The sequence below is a fragment of the Schistocerca americana genome, chromosome 6 (assembly GCF_021461395.2).
Source record: "Schistocerca americana isolate TAMUIC-IGC-003095 chromosome 6, iqSchAmer2.1, whole genome shotgun sequence".
Classification (NCBI taxonomy): domain Eukaryota; kingdom Metazoa; phylum Arthropoda; class Insecta; order Orthoptera; family Acrididae; genus Schistocerca; species Schistocerca americana.
In genome coordinates, this window is record NC_060124.1 from 233,049,071 (window position 1) to 233,071,189 (window position 22,119).

Genomic DNA, 22,119 nt, shown 5'->3' on the forward strand with positions numbered 1-22,119 from the left:
TAGCTTTTCAGAGCAGTCACACAAGGTCTGCGCCGGTGGCGACACCTACAACGTGCTGACATGAGGACCGTTTCCAACCGATTTCTCATACACAAACAGCAGTTGACCGGCGTTGCCTGGTGAAACGTTGTTGCGATGCCTCGTGTAAGGAGGAGGAATGCGTACCATCAAGTTTCCGACTTTGATAAAGGTAGGATTGTAGCCTATCGCGATTGCGGTTTATCGTATTGCGACATTGCTGCTCGCATTGGCCGAGATCCAATGACTTAGCAGAATATGGAATCGGTGAGTTCAGGAGGGTAATGCGGAACGCCGTGCTGGATTCCAACGGCCTCGTGTCACTAGCAGTCGAGATGACAGGCATCTTATCTGCATGGCTGTAGCGGATCGTGCAGCCACGTCTCGATCCCTGAGTCAAGACATGGGGACGTTTGCAAGACAACAACCATCTGCACGAACAGTTCGAAGACGATTGCAGCAGCATGGACTATCAGCTCGGAGACCATGGCTGCGGTTACTCTTGATGCTGCATCACAGACAGGAGCACCTGCGATGGTGTACTCGACGACGAACCTGGGTGCACGAATCGCAAAACGTCATTTTTTCAGATGAATCCAGGTTCTGTTTACAGCATCATGATGGTCGCATCCGTGTTTGGCAACATCGCGATGAACGCAAATTGGAAGCGTGTATTCGTCATCGCCATACTGGCGTATCACCCGGCGTGATAGTATGGGGTGCCATTGGTTACACGTCTCGGTCACCTCTTGTTTGTATTGACGGCACTTTGAACAGAGGACGTTACATGTCAGACGGGTTACGACCCGTGGCTCTACTCTTCATTCGATTCCTGCGAAACCCTACATTTCAGCAGGATAATGCACGACCGCATATTGCAGGTCCTGTACAGGCCTTTCTGGATACAGAATATGTTCGACTGTTGCCCTGGCCAGCACATTATCCAGATCTCTCACCAATTGAAAACGTCTGGTCAATGGTGGCCGAGCAACTGGTTCATCACAATACGCTAGTCACAACTCTTGATGAACTGTGGTGTCGTATTGAAGCTGCATGGGCTGCTTTACCTGTACACGCCATCGAAGCTCTGACTCAATGCCCAGGTGTATCAAGGTCGTTATTACGGCCAGAGGTTGTTGTTCTGGGTACTGATTTCTCAGGATCTATGCACCCAAATTGCGTGAAAATGCAATCACATGTCAGTTCTGGTATAATATATTTGTCCAATGAATACCCGTTTATCATCTGCATTTCTTCTTGGTGTAGCAATTTTAATGGCCAGTAGTCTACCTTGTGTTCGCGATACTACCGCCATCTGCATTCGTGTATATCGTTATCCGATGACTTTAGTCGCGTACATTTAATCTACGTCTGCATAGATACTCAGCAAACCACGGTACGGTGCATGGCGGAGGGTATCCTGTACGGCTACTAGTCATTTCCTTTCCCGTTCCACCTCAAACAGAGGAAGGGAAGAACGACTCTTCATGCATCCGTATGAGCCCCACTTCGTGGTATTTTTTCGTGGTTTTACGCGCAGTGCACTTTGGCAGCAGTAGAATCGTTCGGCAGGCAGCTTCAAATGCCGGGTCTAAATTTTCTCAACAGCGTTTCTCAAAAAGAACGTCACCTTCGTTCCAGGGATTCCCATTTGAATTCACGAAACATCTTCGTAACCTACCGGTAACAAATATAGCAGCCCGCCTCTGAATTGCTTCGATGTCTTCCTTCGATCCGACCTGGTACGGATCACAAACACACGAGCAGCACTCAAGAATAGGTCGCACCAGTGTCATATATACGAAGGGCTTATTCCAATAATGGTACAAGTCCATTGTTGTTCATTCTGAGATACAGAGTCCTAAAGTTAGAGTGCTGAAAAATCTGCAGTTGAGATACCAGAAATATTCAATCATATGGCTTCTTGCTGGATATGAACCTTTCTTTCTGTTTGTTTGGATCATTAATTTCAGAAGCATTATAGGCAGAAAAGTGGAGGTAATGGACTTGCACCACTACTGAACTAAGCCCTTCATATAGTCTCCTTTACAGATAAACCACTACTTCCCATCCGCATTAGCTTACATTTTGTCACATTTAGTGCTAGTTTCCATTCATCACACCAACTGGAAATTTTGTCTATGTCGCCCTGTATCTTCCTACAGTCACTCAACTTCGACACCTTACCGCACACCACGGCATCGTCAGCAAACATCCACAGATTGCTGCCTAACCCGTCCGCTAAATCATTTATGTATGTAGAGAACAGCAGTGGTCCTATCACACTTTCCTGGGGCACTCCTGTGTGCATTTAGTGTAGCTACAACGTTCTGTGTGATTCACAATTATTTTTTAAAGTTACAACATTGAGGACATCTCCGTGAGAAGCACATCTGCGTTCGGAATTGGAGGCAACACAAGCAGAAAATTAGTCATAAACCACATTGCAGACTGTTTCTGTCATGGATCATGCCTTCATCTACATCTACATCTACATCTATACTCCGCAAGCCACCCAACGGTGTGTGGCGGAGGGCACTTTACGTGCCACTGTCATTACCTCCCTTTCCTGTTCCACTCGCTTATGGTTTGCGGGAAGAACGACTGCCGTAAAGTCTCCGTGCGCGCTCGAATCTCTCTAATTTTACATTCGTGATCTCCTCGGGAGCTACAAGTAGGGGGAAGCAATATATTCGATACCTCATCCAGAAACGCACCCTCTCGAAACCTGTACAGCAAGCTACACCGCGACGCAGAGCGCCTCTCTTGCAGAATCTGCCACTTGACTTTGCTGAACATCTCCGTAACGCTATCACGCTTACCAAATAACCCTGTGAGGAAACGCGCCACTCTTCTTTGGATCTTCTGTATCCCCTCTGTCAACCCGACCTGATACGGATCCCACTCTGATGAGCAATACTCAAGTATAGGTCGAACGAGTGTTTTGTAAGCCACCTCCTTTGTTGATGGACTACATTTTCTAAGGACTCTTCCTATGAATCTCAACCTGGCACCTGCCTTACCAACAATTAATTTTATATGATCATTCGACTTCAAATCGTTCCGCACGCATACTCCCAGATATTTCACAGAAGTAAGTGCTACCAGTGTTTGTTCCGCTGTCATATAATCATACAATAAAGGATCCTTCTTTTTATGTATTCGGAATACATTACATTTGTCTATGTTAAGGGTTAGTTGCCACTCCCTGCACCAAGTGCCTATCCGCTGCAGATTTTCCTGCATTTCGCTTCAATTTTCTAGTGCTGCAACTTCTCTGTATACTACAGCATCATCCGACACTATCTACTAGGTCATTTATATATATTGTGAAAAGCAATGGTCCCATAACACTCCCCTGTGGCACGCCAGAGGTTACCTTAACATCAGTAGACGTCTCTCCATTGAGAACAACATGCTGTGTTCTGTTTGCTAAAAACTCTTCAATCCAGCCACATAGCTGGTCTGATATTACGTAGGCTCTTACTTTATCAGGCCACAGTGTGGAACTGTATCGAACGCCTTCCGGAAGTCAAGGCAAATGGCATCTACCTGGGAGCCTGTATCTAATATTTTCTGGGTCTCATGAACAAATAAAGCGAGTTGGGTTTCACACGATCGCTGTTTCCGCAATCCATGTTGATTCCTACAGAGTAGACTCTGGTTTTCCAGAAATGACATGATACGCGAGCAAAAAACATGTTCTAAAATTCTACAACAGATCGATGTCAGAGATATCGGCCTATACTTTTGCGCATCTGCTCGACGACCCTTCTTGAAAACTGGAACTACCTGTGCTCTTTTCCAATCATTTGGAACCTTCCTTCCTCTAGAGACTTACGGTACACGGCTGTTAGAACGGGGGCAAGTTCTTTCGCGTACTCTGTGCAGAATCGAATTGGTATCCCGTCAGGTCCAGTGGACTTTCCTCTGTTGAGTGATTTCAGTTGCTTTCCTATTCCTTGGACACTTATTTCGATGTCAGCCATTTTTTAGTTCGTTCGAGGATTTAGAGAAGGAACTGTAGTGCGGTCTTCCTCTGTCAAACAGATTTGGGAAAGGGTGTTTAATATTTCAGCTTTACGCGTGTCATCCTCTGTTTCAATGCCATTTTCATCCCAGAGTGTCTGGATGTGCTGTAAGTGCTGGAAGGAGTAAATCCTAAATGGTTGTCCTAACTGGAAAATAAAGAACAACTTGCTTGTAAATATATGCGAAGTGAGAATAAGTCTTTGTTATAGTTATCGTACGTATCAACTTGATTTGTTTCTCGCCCTCTCACTGTCCACTCAATCCACGTTGCACAGCGATGCTGAAGTGATCGGGTCGGTAGTGCGCAACGGACTGGACGGCGAGTAAAAAACTGGTCGTGCGATCAGGGAACTGGAATTCCTGCTGCTCTCAGTCTTGGCCATCGTCACTTAGACGCTGCAGTTCTATATCTGCCGCATATTTTCCAGCTCTAATCCCGCTGGAAAAGTCGCACGTGCGGGTGTAGCTCCACCAGCTCCCCCGCCCCCCCCCCTTCTATCCCCTCCCCTCTCCTCACAGCCATGCAATTTCTCCGTCAACGAACACTGGCGTTATCGTTGCACACAGGTAAAGTTGCCTCACTCCAGCAGCCGTAAACAACTAGTCTTGCAGAGCTGCATGTTAAACAAAATTTTGGAGACTCTCAGGTCCACTGACAAGCTGTGTGATGTATTTCTGGAGTATAGAGAGTGTTTCCGTAAGAGCGTGCAAAAATTTAACAGGACATAGAGGATGCTCCACTGAACAATATGAGGTAGGGAACGTGGAGTCGGAGAAGCCAGCTGAAGGAGACAATAGGGACAAAATCACTTTACTGTGTACTTTTACTATTTACATTAGTTTCATTTAACTGCAAATGTTATCATGGACACAATGAACGTACCATTTGTACTGTATCTAACAAAATGTGCTGATACTGATAGTCAACAACATCAAAGCAAGCATGGCAGTGACGAACTAGATTCGGATACACACTGACAGATATCCCTGGTGAGTTTCGAATCACATCACAGGCAGCTACAATTATGGCAACTAATTCCATTCCCGTTTTCACTGGGGTCTCATGCACAAATGACATGAGATATCTCTACGGGAAATAATGAAGGGGTTTCAGCTCAGGTGGGCTCGCGAGCCATGGACTAGGACCTCCCATTCCAATCCAGCGACCAGGAAATACAGCACTGAGATGGAGGCGGACATCATCAGTGAAGTGAGGCGGTGCACCGTCGTGTCGTATCGTATTTATATTGTCGCATGACAGAACGTGCTATGAATCAACGATGTAACAGAGCCACCTTATGGACATGTAAAGTAAACAATACCTGCATCATGACTTTCAAGTAATCAGCCTCGTCCCCCTTTCTTCCTTGCAGGAAATAAAAGTTGTACTTGTAAATAAACAGCACAGTACATGTAAACTTGTACGCTTGTTAGATGTAAATAACCTGCAAAACAGTAATACTAGACAAAGCGATAGACAAGTTTACTTCCATATCTCAGGCTGGCTTCTCCGACCCCAGCATCCCTACCTCAGATTGTTCAGTGGAGCATTCTCCATGCCCTCATACATTTTTGCACGCTCTTACGGAAACTCCCCGTATAAAATGTGAGTGCAAGAGAATATACGACAAGTGGCACGTTTTTACAGCACTTGATGCGGATTGTTATACAGAAATTCCCCGTGTAGAAACTATCATTTAAGATTAGGAAACAGACCACACGACACTAAGATGGTTATCTTGGTGGTTGAGTAAGAAATGATGCACTGGAGTGGGGCGGGGCAGAGGGTCGATAACGCTGGTGTCTAGGGGAGGGGGATTGTAGGGGCAGGTCAGACACCACGTGGGCGCAAGTCACGCCACCTGGGGACCCAAGGTCACGGGACCGCAGAGGGCTCCACGCGCTCAGCGGATGAGCTGGAGGCAGCCGATTGCCCGCCACTGTCCAGCCGTACCGTTCAGCCTCAGTTGGCAGCACTGTAGCGCCGGCAGATGTTCGAAACTTTGCACAATTGATGTGAACGACGAAAGTCAGGTTATGAGGGATAGTACATCTTGGAAAACGTCATAATACGGTATCGAAAGTAAGGGACCAGCAGTTGTAGAATTTATTCGCGATGGATGTTCTCGACAAGAACCGTGCGCGAGATTCCACACAGAGTTCAGAACTGAAAGAATAAGAGAAGCAGCGTAGAAGCATTTCAACACATCAACTTTAATACGTACATATTACTACACATTTGATATCCTTTTATGGAGTAGAAAGAGTTGTCCATCAGATGTGATTTAAGGTTGCGTTTGAAGTTAATTTTGTACATCACTGGGCTATTTGGTCAAAAATATATGGCTGAATGGCTCACATCTTTCTGTGAGAGCATGTTCCACAGCGGACACCACATACCAACTATCCTGAATGAATTTTCAAACTGCTGAGTAGTGACCGCTGGTATGAAACTTCGTGGCAGATTATAACTGGAACGGGACTCGAACCCAAGACCTTTACCTTTGGCGGGCAAGTGCTCTACTAGTTGAATTACCCAAGCATGACTCACCGCCCGTCCTCACAGCTTTTTGCCAGCCGCCTTGTGGAGTGTGGCATAGGGTACTTTGTGTACCACTGTCGCTTTCCCCTTTCCCTTTTCCAGTCGCGAATGGTTAGCGGGAAGAACGATTGCCGGTAAACCTCCGTGTGTGCTCGAATCCCTCTACTTTTATCTCCATGGACTTCTCCGTCCGCAGCTCGTGGTCGTGTGGTAGCGTTCTCGCTTCCCGCGCCCGGGTTCGATTCCCGGCGGGGTCAGGGATTTTCTCTGCCTCGTGATGACTGGGTGTTGTGTGATGTCCTTAGGTTAGTTAGGTTTAAGTAGTTCTAGTCTAGGGGACTGATGACCATAGATGTTAAGTCCCATAGTGCTCAGAGCCATTTTTTGGGCTTCTCGCGACATCTTGACACTTCTAGGAACAAATCTCCGACATAGCTGCGGACGGAAGAAGATACTGTAAGAACGGGACCAACGGCGACTGAAGAGAATTGTTCAACCTGACAGAATGAACCCTTCCGCAAATTGCTGCAGAATTCAATACAGGGCCATCAGCAAGTGTCAGCGTGCGAACCATTCAATGAAACATCATCTATGTGGGCTTTTGGAGCTGGAGGCCCGCTCGTGTACCCTTGATGACTGCACGACACAAAGCTTTATTTCTCGCCTGGGCCTGTGAACGCGGACATTGGACTGTTGATAACTGGAAACGTGTTGCCTGGTCGGACGAGTCTCGTTTCAAATTGCATCAAGTGGATGGACGTGTACGGTTATGGGGACAGTCTCATGAATCCATGGATCCTGCATGTCAGCGGGGGACTGTACAAGCTGGTGGATGCTCTGTAATGGTGCGGGCGTGTGCACTAAGAGTGATACGGGACCCCTGATACGTCTAGATTCGACTCTGGCGGGTGACACGAACGTAAGCATCCTGTCTGATCCCCTGCATCCATTGATGTGCATCTGCATTCCGATGGACTCGGGCAATTCCACCGGGGAAATGCGACACCCCACACGTCCAGTATTGCTGCAGATTGGCTCCAGGAACACTCTTCTGAGTTTAAATACTTCCGCTGGCCTCCAGACATGAAAATTATTTCGCATATCTGGGATGCTGTTCAAAAGAGATCTCCACCTCCTCGTACTCTTACGGATTTATGCACAGCCCCACAGGATTCATGGCGTCAGTTCCCTCCAGCACTACGTCAGACATTGGTCGAATCCATGCCACGTCGTGATGCGGCACTTCTGCGTGTTCGGGGAGGTCCTACACGATATTAGGCAGGTGTACCAGTTTCTTTGACTCTTCAGAGTATTTGTTTATGCTGAGTGTCAATTGCCACTACCTCACCAAGCGTCGATCCACTGCAGGTCTTTCTGCAATTCGCTACAATTTTCTAGCGCTGCGATTTCTCTGTATAAAACTGTATCAACCGCGAAAAACACCATGGAAGTTCCAATGTTGTCTATTATGTCATACACATATTGCGGAAAGTACTATACCTGTAACACTCCCTTAGAGTACGCCCGAAGTTACTCTTGTGTCCGAAAACTTTTCTCCAATGCTATGTTCTGCTTGTTAGTTTATTTGCTGGGAATATATATAAACATAACAATTTTTAGAAGGCAGTACATGTCGTCCTTGTTTTATCCCGTGCATCTAATGTCATGTTTAATTGCCAAACGATTACAAAAACCTAGTTTCCTCGCTCAATGGAGCTGTTTCACTGTTGCATAATTTTCAATAAAATTTTACTATCTATGCATGTTCTTTTTTCTCATCTTGGGTATTGTAAAATGTACGAATTTTTAGTTTCAAAGATTTTCTCTTCTGTGAGAAGGGAAAATATCGAGTTCTAGTGCGAACGTTGCAACGTGTCACGAATGCAAAGCAAAGTAATAAAATTAATTTTAAGAAAACACAAAGTGCAAAATTTGCTACTGTAACGTGAATGAGCACCCACTGCACTGACGGTCTGTGTGAATGCCACCATTTGAGATGCACTGCGGAATGTTATGACGTTTCGTTCCGTGGAGTCCAGACTTAACCAGAGTTGAAGCCATCGCCATCGAAGACACTGGCTGGAGGAAGCCGTAGGATAGACTATTGATACTATTTGTTTATTAATTTGTTAAGTGCCAGCAGAGTCCACAGAATAGCATAAAAACATTTGCTTTAAAGGCTGCATCGTTCATCGAGACAGATATGGTGAAGACGCTGGGAGGAGGGAGGTTCAGGTCGCAATTAAGTTTCGCTGTCGAATCCTTAAACAGTTGAAGGTAAATGCTGCAACGGTTCCGGCAAGAGCGATTTCTTTCGAAATCCTTGTGCGTCCATCTCATAATGACAGAATTTCCTCGGGACTCCCTTCAAAGGAAATTTGCTCCACAACAGGAGATGGAGTGATTGAACAAGAACATTTCTTCTTACGGTACTCAGACGCTGTCAAGAGTATAATCGCTGTACCTACCAACAAATTCAGTGTGCTCTTGGTATTGGATCAGCAGTTTTCTCGTACCTTCTAGAGAGAATCTTCGGCTTAGAAAACTTTTTGATCGGTGGACACCACACGGTCAAAATCAGGAATAAACAGCCAAGTGATGCAAGTCCTATCAGCAGATTGATAAGATCTAATTCTGACAGCTCAAAATCGACATCCAACATCACAACTAGTGGCGGAAATTGGCTTTAACGTTCTTCGTCAGAAACAAAGTTGTGTTCGTTTATCGAAATCCTCCCAGATGATTCCGTTGCGGTTAAACAATATACAGCAAAGAATGTCGGGAAAGAATGATACAGTATCTGTTTTCTTAGTTACAACTTGGTACAACATATTACTCACACACTGTAGATGCGTGGTGTTGCAGTGCGCATTTGGAATATGTGGAACCAGTGAATAGAGAAGTGTTAACGAAAATTTGTTCTACCACAATAACAGCCCGAACTCAGGGTGGCCAAAATATGAGCATTTTCTGATGAGCTCTAAATCCAAAAATTTCCGCGTGTACCTACAGGTCTAAGTGTAATCTCAGGTCATTTCTTTCTCTTCTCAAAAGTGAAAGAAATACTTGTGGGCATCAGTTTTCGTTCCTCGAACTATTTGCGTCTGATTAAGAAGTGTTCGCAAACATCTTTCCCTAACACTCAAACAGTGGATCATCCACCACGTGGTTTGAGAGACTGCACCAACGCGTATATCCTGAAGGGGAATAATGAGAGATTGCATGATATAATTTTAAGATAGAGGTATTTATATGTATTTTAACGCAACTGTCAGCACAAAGCATTGTGAGCCGTAAGATGCAATTATTGGTGGAAGAAATCATTGGGCGGACTTGGGATTTAAAGTCTAATAACTGTTCATCCACACGACCACGGTAATGTGTTCTTAACGCTTCCCATGACCCTCTAATCGACCCCTGTCTCTCATTGCAGCTTCAAATTCTACATTACGGGTTCACTCCATGCATTTATTTCTATAATTCATCTATTCTTCATTTAACTTTATCGTAGCGACCACAATCAAACCTCCCTTATTTTTACTGGTAGCAACTATTAGTGCAGAAGCCTGCCTATTCATGCATTATTAACTTCATAGATGAGGCATGCTTCACAACTATCCCTGTTCATTGATTTCCATTGTTTTTTCAGAATAGGGAGTATCTATAACTGAAGCTTTCGCAAAACATATCTATGTCAAATCTTCCAGAAGAGCTTTACGTCAGGTGATTCTGGCTATGACTGTTGGTGAAAGTAACTGTTTCAAATGGCGAAGTTAAAGTAAATCAGCATCTCGCCCTTGCTTACAAGTAAATGATGTATTTTTTCTCCCATATGAAAACAATACAGGCGATTACAGCAATCAAAGAATTCCCATATTATTATTAACGAAAATTAATTCCTGTAAAGCCTAACTTACGAATATTTACGAAATTTGAGCAGCGCATTTGTTCCGTCTTGAATTCATTATTCTGTTCGAGATTTTTCAGTCTCTCTCTTTGCAGTCGCTTAGCGCTATCAATGCACCTTTGGAAGTGAGAACAAATTAATTAATCTAATAATCAAACTCTTGTAAGTTATTAGTATTTTATATCCGAATCTAAAGTACTGATTCCAATCTGACTAATTTATCTCGCCAAAGGTTTCCTTGCACGTCGTAATTGTCATGATTGCCAGATTCAGCTTTCGTGAATAACCAAAAGTTCTTGAAACATTCAAGACGGGGAAACAACATTCAAGAAAGCAAACATACATATCACGACTACTGAGTGAGGTAAAATAACTATGCGTTATAAAGTACAGTGTTTCATGCAGGGACACTCTTCGGATGAGAGATCTGCTTTCTAATAAAGCGAAAATATTCAAACGAATACAAATTTGGACTTTCACGAATGACAGGATTTCGCTGCTCCAAGTTTGTCAGTGATAATTAAGTCATAAAAACGAACGGTTCATGGTTAAACTGAAAAACAAAAAAGTCTTTTTTTTTTCATATAAGGCGTTCCTTCTATCTATTTGACTACGTAAATCGGATAGCTAAAATAAAAATGTACTTTTCGAAATTCTCCGCAAAATTTTGCAGGAGGGGTTCTACTAACTAATGCACAAAGAAGGGTAACAATACAGATGAAACGTAATTTTACTCAACTCCAATTGTAAATCAATTTGATGCGCATTCGTTCACTTGCTACTAAAATAAACTAGTGGCTTACCTAATTATGGCTTTTCTAACGATTCACACGAATCCGCTAATGAATGTGCTTCACACAAAAAGGTTTCACCGAGTCCTTATTTCAAAAGACGGTGTGGTGACTACCTCACTAAAAGTGTTGATTCATGTTTTTACTGGGTTATCACTAAATATTGTTTTCGTGCACACGTGTAACTTAATGCGCATCTTTTTCGCATGGCAGTCTCCAGCTATGACATGCTTCTTACTAATTAATTGTTCCATGGAAAACGGTCCCATGCATTTAACTGTCACAGAGCTTTATCCATACTTGTTCTGTTACGAACTTTATGTGAGACCGCCCCTGCGTACAACTGCTCCACATCACCGACGACTAAATGCAAGGTATCTATTTACGCTCTGCAGTCGGGAAACAGCGCACTAGCGCAGTTGCAGGGTCACTAGAACACCGCAGTTGCAGGGTTGGTAGGACGACCTGCAGGATTCGCCAAGGAATGGAATATTCCACTCGCCGATACGCCAAGCCCCTCAGCACCCCCACCACCGCTACTCCCAACATGTTATGTTCCACTCTCTCGTGAATGCATTACGAGAATTTATTGCGTGAATCGAATAGCATTCCTGGTCCTTATTATTTTATGCATTTCCTTTCCAGCTTCTTCCTCACTTCGCTTCACTGCCTTCTGGCATACTTCAGAAACTCATATGAAGACGATAAAAAGAGATAAGAAGAACAGCAAATAACAAAGCACGGGGCGCATGACTGTGTTTTAGACCTCTCGTTATCAGAGTTCCGGTGATGTGTCGGAAATATCTTGAAAGCAAAATTCGTACCGGTACCGCAGTTTTGAAATTGTTATCACAGATGTCTGCTTATAAACATGAGGCAGAGAAATAATATAATGTTTTTATTAGACGCGATAAATAATAAGACATATTTTACTATCCGTCGTAACGATTCTCCAATGGAAAACAGATTCTCTGATTACAGTAATTTTTTGTCATAAGTATTGGGAAAGCGAACAAGCTATCAAAAGGTACTGTACAGTACAAGGGGCGTACCTTATGCCCTGCACTTCATAGTAGTTTGCAGTGTATAAATGCAGATGTAGATGTAGACCAGTTGAAATTTTCTGTACCAGTTGGAAGTCTGAACAGGTACAAGAGCCGAAAAGACAGCAGACACAAGAAAAACTATGTTATGATTCAGAGTGTAAACCATAGAAGATAGATGAAATCAAAATGACACACAGGCATGTCTTAGTTGAGACATTGATGTGAATAGGAGAACACTTTTTCATTCTCATCTACAAGACAAACACCAGATTCGTTCAATGACAGACGTAAAAGTAAATGTTAAGTTCTGAGTGGTGGTAAAGTACAGACGATACAGGGTCATAGCGTCTTGTGACAGCACGTGCACGTGTGAATAACGTAGTCATTGAGATAGAGAACCCGATACATGATACCATGCTTTTAAATAAATGCTTTAGAATTATGTACGTTAAAGAATCCTTCATTTATGAAAACTAGGTTATTGTTGCACATTGACTGTAACCCTGTACTATAGCCTTGAAGTAGTACTAATTAATTATTCTCCATTGTTACATGACAGTGTCACCTGTATTATAGCGGAAAAAGATATATTTAATTTAGTGATGAACCAGTCATGTCAGGATAGTCGTGCTTACAGTTATTTGTTTCTTCTGTTGCAGGTGCTTTCCTGATACCCTTTGCCGTAATGCTTGTTCTGGAAGGGATACCTCTTTTCCTGATTGAACTGGGTATTGGACAACGAATGCGGCTGGGATCCATGGGCGTCTGGAACACAATACACCCTTGGCTGGGAGGAATTGGCATTGCTAGTGGAATAGTCACGTTCTTGATCTCGTTGTACTATAACGTCATCATCACCTGGTGCTTCTATTACCTGTTCAACTCATTTCAGGTAGGAAGATCCCACCTAATTTCTGTCATATGAATTTTTTTTCCTTCAGTATTCTCTTATGGGTATAAATATGTTAGAAACCTTACTTTTCTATTGGAACATGGATTTTTACAATATGAAACGTTAGTTTTCGAAGAAATAAATCTACACATTCCCTTATCCAAACGAAATTTTCAGAAATATATAAATTTGGTTCTGCATTTCGAGCTGCATTGTGGAACATAAAAATGATAAATACTGATAAAGAAACTGTTCAGTCTCACAGTAGTAAACACGAAATCGACAACAGAGAAATTTTTGGGGTAGTTTAACCCTTCATCAGATAGAAACTTATAACTGAATCCCTCTAATAGATGTCATCAAAAATCCCAGTTCACGCATATATACACTCTCTATCGGACTACTTTCATTAGAGGACACTACAGCTACCCAGCAATTGCTTGGTATAGTTGCAGTAAGTGGTGGTCATGACAAGATGCCTAACAATAGCAAATACTTTCGTTCATTCATAGATTTAGAAAAGAAACAGAACCTTCTGGAGTGTGAAACAAGTCAAGGTATAGATACAAAAAGACAAGAACATTGATCAGATAACTACATGGCACACATTGTTTGTAAGTACACTCACTACAGCAACAGACAGACTTGCCGCCTTTGAGGGAGGATGTTCACAATGAAATAGGTAGCAGTGACCATGATGCACCTGTAGCAACATGATTACCAAAGCATGAACAGTAACTAAAAAAATTAATTTTATTGTTGACAAAAATAGATAAGCCAGCAGTAATGACTTAAATCTAGGAGGAACTCAAGCATTTAGCTCTGGCAGTAGCCTGTAAGGAACTGTGTCTCTAGTTTAGAAGTACGAGGGTGGTTTGAAAAGTTCTCTAAACGGAAATGAAAAAAAAAAGTACTTACATCACTGATACTTTTTTTATTTTTCAATGTAGTCCTCCTGTATGTTAATGCACTTGGTCCAACGATGTTCCAGTGCCTTGATCCCATCTCGAAAATGAGTTTCCTCTGGGCCTGCAAAATAGTTGTCAACTATGGCTATCAGTTCTTCATTTGAAGTGAATCTTCATCCCCAACAAAAACTTTCAGTTTTGGGAAGAGATGGAAGTCTGACGGAGCCATATTAGGTGAATAAGGTGGGTGTGGCAACAATGCATACCTTAATTTTGCCATGGCGATGGCACGTGTGTGTGGGCGCGCATTGTCTTGATGGAAGGTGACTTTCTTCCTTGCCCAGGATGTTAGCATAGTATTCTCCAGTAATTTTTTGCTCAGTGGGGAGATAATCTACAAACAGAAACTGAAGGAATTGTCTTTGCTTTCTTTGGTGGTGGAGAATCAGCATGTTTCCACTGCTTTGACTGTTGTTTTGTCTCTGGAGTATAGTAGTGCACACAAGTTTCTTCAGTGGTCACAAACCATCGCAAAAAATCTTGTTCATTTCTCCTAAAATAGGCCAAACATTGTTCCGATATGTCCATTGTCATGCGTTTTTGATCCAGCATCAAGAGTCATGGCACCCATTTACATATCATTTTTTCATTTCTAATTCTTCAGTTAAAATGTGATGTACCCTTCTGGATGACATCTGGCAAGCGTGAGCAGTTTCACGCACTTTCAATTGGTGATCCTTCATGACCATTTTGTGCACTTTTGCAATGATTTATGGAGTAGTGACACATCTTGGCCAGCAACTGCATGGATCATCATCTAAGCTCTCCTGACCAAATTTAAATTCAATTGTCCACTTGGCATCAGTTGAATATTAAGGAGCAGAGTCTCCCAGTGTATTCTGGTAATTGGCATGAATGTACTTTGCTTTCATACCTTTCTTTACGAAGTACTTAATCACTGCTCAAATCCCGATTTTTTTTTTTTTTTTTTTTTTTTTTTTTTTTTTTTCCATCTTCACAAATCATTACGCGGGAACAACAACAGAGCCACACCACCGCCACAGCTCTCTTCCAAGAACACTGACGTGGCATGTGTTTATAGGCAATAGTCCAATGAATATCACATGAACAACTCGTTGCGCTAGTGCTGACCTCCCATGGTGATTCTGAGAACTTTCCAAACCACCCTCGTGTATTTGATCAATTATTGGATAGATATGTACCTAGTAGAACAGCTCATGATGGGTTGTACCTCTGTAGTAACAGGCTCTGTAAAGGAACTTCTCAAGAAGCAGTGACTAGTGCACAATATGTGTAAAAAAAAAGCATAGGACTATAGACAGATATACACTGAATGAAACACATTTGGATGTTGAAAGAGCAATGCATGAACCCAGAATGAGATTTTCACTCTGCAGCGGAGTGTTCGCTGATATGAATCTGCCAGGAAGTTTCAATGCATGAACCCTTCAATTACTGCCATAGTAGAGCCTTGTCAAAAGACCTCTAAAAAAAAGTAATTCATATGTTTATCTACAAAGAAGATTGAGAAATACTGCACCAATGTAACTGTTGCACCACCGCAAAGATGAGTGTTGTCGATATTAATGTCAGAGGGATTGAGAAATAGTTGAAATTGCTAAAACAGACAAAAGTTACGGGGCCGATGGAGTCTCTGTGAGGTTCTACACAGAATTTGCAGCTGAGTTAGCCTCTCTCTTTAACCTTAATATGCTGTGGATCCCTCAAACTAAAAGCTATGTGCAGTTGTTGGAAGAAGGTACAGGGCACACTTATCTAGGAGAATGGTACTAGAAATGATCCACAAAAACTACCGCCTGGAACCATTTACATCCATGTATTGTAGAATCTTAGAACATAATCCAAGCTCAAATGTAATGAAATATATTGAACCAAATGACTTCCACCAGCATTGATTCTGAAAACATTGGATTTGCCAGACCCAGCTGCACTGTTCTCACATGACAACCTGGAAACCAAGGCTCAAAGCAATCAGGCGGATGCAGTATTTATTGACTTCTAAATCACTTTTGGCTCAGTGCCACACCAATCAAAAGTATGATCATATGGTGTATCAAACAGAATTTGTGATTGGACTGATAATTTCTTGGTAGGGAAGGTGAAGCTTGTTACCTTGGGTGGAGAGAGATTTACAGATGTAGAAGTAACCTCAGGTGCATCCCAGAAAAGTGTCTTGAGACCCTCACTGTTTGAATTGTATGTTAATGAGCCGACAGACAATGTTAACAGAAACATCAGATGTTTTGCAGATGATGCTGCTATCTGCAGTGAATGACTATCTGGAAAAAGCTGCACAAATATTCAGTTAGATCTCAGTACAATTTAAGAGTAGTGCAAAGATGCCAATGTACTTTAAACATCCACCAATGTAAAATTGTGTGCTTACCAAAATGAAGAACATAGTATTCCATGACTACAATATCACTGACTCACAATCGAAACTGATTGATTCATATAAATACCTGGCTGTAATGATTTGTAGGATGAAATGAAACAATCACAAAGTCTCAATCATAGATAAAGCAGGTAGTACACTTTGGTTCATCCTTGGGATGCTAGGAAAATGCAACCCATTTACAAAGATGATTCCTTATAAAATACTCGTACAACTCATCCTAAATGATTGCACAAGTGTGTGGGTCTGCATAGCAAATAGATATATACAGTGAAGAGCAGCACAAATGGACACAGGTTTGTTTGACTCATGGAGATACTGGAAAAATTTAACTGGCAGACACTTAAAGACGTGAGGAATCTAGGACTGTGTAACTCGCCTACATATTCCTACCATTAAGGACTGCAAAGACTAAATTAGACTGATTACAGTATACACAGAGGATTCTAGGCCATTATTATTATTATTTTATTATTTGTTGACCATCCAATTTATCGTATGTGTTCATATGAGATTTGTCATGTTTTGATACAGAAAAAAATTAATAAAATTGCCTTATGTAATAGTGCCTAAGAACAAATCTTAAGTTTATAAACCAAACACATTAAATTTTATATGATGTAAATTGTAACAGTGCTGTAATTGGGTAGAAACAAGAAACAGTTAGCAGAATGAATTTCCACTCTGCATTGTAGTATGTGCTGATGTGAAACTTCCTGGCAGCTTAGACAGATTAACACTCTGTGACCAGAACTTGAACTCAGAACTGTTGAGTCTCAGTCTGGCACACAGTTTTAATCCAACAGGAAGTTTCATATCAGTGCACACTCTGCTGCAGATTAAAAATTCATTCTGGAAAAATTCCCCAGGCAGATGAGGAACTGGTGGAAGTAAAGCTTTGAGGACAGGCCGTGAGCTGCGCTTGGGGTACCTCAGTTGCTAGAGCACTTACCCATGAAAGACGAAAGTTCTGAGTTTGAGTGTCAGTCTGGCACAAAGTTTTAATCTCCCAGGAAGTTCCAAGAAACGATTAATTTAATATTCTGTACTGTTGGGGCAAATTATACTGAACACTATCTCATGTTATGTCAGTGACATTGCCATAAGGAGCACTTGATATTAGCACTGCTACTTATGAACACCCAACTTCTTTAGTAACTCTGTACATCAGCCCTGTGACACATGGCTACTTGTAACTTGAATTATGGGACAGATATACTGACATTCCATGTATCCACGAACACTAAAAATTTCCACTTATTAACATTTTTAAGCTCCTTTTTAAAACTGGACAACTTTAGAAGTGCTATATAAAGAATTTTGGGATGATATATGATACTGCTATTTCTTATGTAGTTTTGTTGTTGTTGTGGTCTTCAGTCCAGAGAGTGGTTTGACACAGCTCTCCATGCTACTCTATCCTGTGCAAGCTGCTTCATCTCACAGCACCTACTGCAACCTACATCCTTCTGAATCTGCTTAGTGTATTCATCTCTTGGTCTCCCTCTACGATTTTTACCCTCCACGCTGCCCTCCAATACTAAATTGGTGATCCCTTGATGCCTCAGAACATGTCTAACCATACAGTAAAGCTGCATACCCTCGGGAAATACTACGTAGTTCTATATGAAAATAATTAGTATGTATTGTTGCACAGTCATGGAATGCTTTGAGGACAGGCCGTGAGCTGCGCTTGGGGTACCTCAGTTGCTAGAGCACTTACCCATGAAAGATGAAAGTTCCGAGTTTGAGTGTCAGTCTGGCACAAAGTTTTAATCTCCCAGGAAGTTTCAAGAAACGATTAATTTAATATTCTGTACTGTTGGGGCAAATTATACTGAACAAGAAGAAAACTGCGGGTGAGATTTCAAAAAGCAGATACTTTTGAAGATATAATAGATGGAAGAGACATAATTTTAAGTTCCTTACCCTAAAGATTTCCCTACACGGCTCCCTAGCTGCAGCACCTTTTATTATTCTTGTTGCTCATTCTTGAATAGTGAGTGAGTGAGTGAGTGTTTTGCCAGACTTGAATTGTCCCAAAATAAGAGACCATATCACAATAGACTATGCATAAATTCGAAATAGGTACCATTACTATTTGTCCACTGCAGTAGCTTTCTAGCATTCTAAATCCATAGCAGCATTTACTTAACTTTTTGAGTGGTTCTGTATGTTTATCCCACTCTAGATATTAATCTAGCCAAATTCCTAAAAAAAAAAAAAAAAAAAAAAAAATATTCAGAGTTTGTAATAGCTTCTTCTTGCCTAACTTCACAATTATATTGTGCCTTACATTATTTAATTTGTGGCTGAAATTCATCGATAATGTTTTTTTTCTCATTCATAAATAATCAGTTATCCCTAAATCATTTACTTGCTTCTTTTGTTGTTATTTCTATTTTTTGTGCAAGTCAGCCTAATTTTGAGCTGTGATAAAGAGACTTTTATCATGAATGAGACGTACAGTATCAGTTTATGTTAAACAGGTTGGTAAGTCATTTTTAAATATCAGGAACAATTGAGGTGCCAGCACTGAACCTTGGGGTAGTCCATAACTAACTTTCTTATATCCAGAGAAGTATGAGGCATGTGAATGGAATGGGGAGGAGCTCTAATAAGTGGTACAATGGGGGAAGTACCCACTACCATGCACTTCATAGTGGTTTGCAGAGCATAGAGGAAGATGTAGATGTTACTTTGATAAATGTCCCACATCCATGACATGAGGTGATCATATCAGTTATCAAAAATAATCCTATCACTTTTGAAGATTAGGTACTCATGACATTTACAAAATTGCCCTTCAGAATAGAATACTGTAATGTTCTATGTGGCATGTCTAATTTATTAGGTAACCCAAATAAACAGACTGTATGAAAAGACCCAAGAGATGTCACATGGGTAACACCTCAGGTCTTGATAATGGCCTCAGTAGGGCAATGAAAAGTGTCCACAAGCCTGTTAAAATATGTCATATGCAGTTGAAGCCATTGATTATTAGATCCAATAGAGCTAACAGATTGTGAAGATTTCCCTCCGACATTTGTCATGGGAAGGGTCACACAACCATCTCGAACTACTTTTACACAATATGTAGTGCCCAAAGTAACCAGTGTGTCCTTTTAAGAGGTAGCAAATACTTTATCTACATCTGCAAGCCACTGTTGGTGCACGGTAAAGGGTACCTTGTTCCACTACTACTCAATCTCTTTCTCGTTCCAGTCACAGATATAATGAGGGGAAAATGGCTGTCTATATGCCTCCAAACAAGCTCCAATTTCTCTTAACATATTTCCATGGTCCTTGTATACAATGCACATTGGCATCAGTAGAATTGTTCTGCAGTCGAATTCAAATGCCAGTTCTCTGAATTTTCCCAATTGCAAAGAATGTTGTCTTATTCCCAAGAATTCCCATTTGAATCCATGAAGCATCTTCATAATAGATACATGTTTACTGAACCTACTGGTAACAAATCTAGCTGCCCACCTTTGAACTGCTTCAATGTCTTTCTATAGCCCACTCAGGTGAGAATACCAAATCTCCATAATACTCATGAGTTGATCAAACCTGCCGGTATCAAATCTAACAGCACACTTCTGAATTGCTGCTATGTCTTCCTTTAATCTTTCCTGGCAGGGATCCTAAACACTCAAGCAATACTGAAGAATGAGTTCCACTAGTGTTCTGTATTGGGTCTCCTTTACAGATGAACCATACTTTCCTAAAACTCTCACAATAAACCGGAGTCAACCATTTGGCTTTCCTATTAGTGTCCTTAAGTGCTTTTTCCATTTCATATAACTTTGCAACATTATGCCTAAACATTTAATCAGTGTGACTGTGTCAAGCAGCACTCTACTAATGCTTTATTCAAATGTTATAGGACTGATTTTGGTACTCATCTGCATTAACTTACATTTTTCTGCTTTTAGAGGAAGCTGCCATTCATCACACCAACTAGAAATTTTGTCAAAGTCATCTTGTCCCCTCCTGCAATCACTCAATGACAATATTTTCCTGTATACTACAGCATCAGCAGTGAACAACTGCAGGTTGCTGTTCACCTTGTCCTTCAGATCATTTGTGTATGTAGAGAACAAGGGTGGTCCTATCACACATCCTTGGTGCACCTCTTTTGATACCCTTGTCCCTGTTGAACACTCACTATGGAGGAAAACATACTGGATACTATTACTTAAAGAGTCTCCAAGCCACTCAAATATCTAGAAACCTGTTCCACATGCTTGTATCTTCATTAATAGTGTGGAGAGGGGCACCATGTCAAATGCTTTCCAGAAATGTAGAGTATTGAACCTCCCCATTGCCCTTCATCTGTGGGTTGGGAGATACTGTGCAAGAAAATGGCAAGCTGAGTTTTGCATGAATGATGCTTTCTAACTCTGTGCTGATTTCTGGACAGAAGCTTTCACATCTACAGAAAATTTATTATACTGAAATGAAAAATATGTTCAATAATTCTGCAGAAAACCTTTGTTAAAGATATTGGCCTATAATTTTGCAGGTGCTTCAGTTTAAATTTTTACATTAAGACAATATCAAATAATAATTCCACACAACACTTAATGGTATGTTGACAGGTCTACTCAAAATTAATAGTTATTCGAGAACCAGGCTCTAACAGATCAGTGATTGTAAGTAATTTTAGTTATTAGTGGAGAGTGTGATCTGTAACGTTATGATGACCTTTTGCTGTGGGGACAGCGGGTATAGTCTATGATTATAAGACATTTGCATCTATACTACTGTGTAGCAATTGTGATCACTTCTAATTTTTCTGTGACCTATTCACAATATTACTACACATTAAAAGCTGTTGGATGAAATAACATATAAGATTCTAATTATCTATATTCTCAATTTATACAAAATTTATCTCCCTTATTGTATCAGTACCATTTGTTACATGAGTTGTTACAAAAATAAAAAAAATAATAGCAACAGCCTTAATTAATGTGTATTAAATGCATCTACTAGACTCCAGGATTATCAGTGGGCACTCTTACCTTGTCATTCCTCTTTCACCCAAACACGGTAACCGTAGGAGAGAACCTTTATGAAGGAATCTCATGCTTGGTTCTTTTAAAAAGAATGAAAAGTAAACTATAATTTATTTACTTGTAGAATTATCAGTACTGTTCAACTTTCATTACTAGTGTCTAGAGAGCAGTGATCTGAAGGCTAGTGTAAAGTAATTTTCAAGGCACTGCAGTAATGTATGAAACTTCCTGTTGGATTAAAACTGTGTGCCATACTGAGACTCAAACTCATAAAGGCAACAGTTCTAAGTTCAAGTCCTGGTCACAGAGTTTTAATCTGCCTAAGCTGCCAGGAAGTTTCATATCAGCGCATGCTACAATGCAGAATGGACATTCATTCTGCTAACAGTTTCTTGTTTCTACCCAATTACTCTATTGTTACAATTTATATCATGTAAACTTTAATGTGTTTAGTTTATAAACTTAAGATTTGTTCTCAGATGCTATTACGTAAGACAATTTTATTAATTTTTTTTCTATATC

The 22,119-nt window shown here is 41.2% G+C and overlaps 1 protein-coding gene across 3 annotated transcripts in view; it reads left to right on the forward strand.

Annotated features, from left to right (window-relative positions):
- The first annotated feature begins 12,995 nt into the window (after positions 1 to 12,995).
- Positions 12,996 to 22,119, forward strand: part of LOC124619772 (sodium-dependent neutral amino acid transporter B(0)AT1) — a 39,576-nt gene continuing 30,452 nt past the window's right edge. For all 3 annotated transcript variants that reach the window (XR_006980126.1, XM_047146355.1, XM_047146356.1), the window contains exon 1: positions 12,996 to 13,228. Coding sequence is in view for 2 of the 3 variants with exons in the window: in XM_047146355.1 (XP_047002311.1) it covers positions 13,022 to 13,228 (207 nt within the window). In the remaining variant the exon portion in view is untranslated. The remainder of the gene's footprint in view (positions 13,229 to 22,119) is intronic.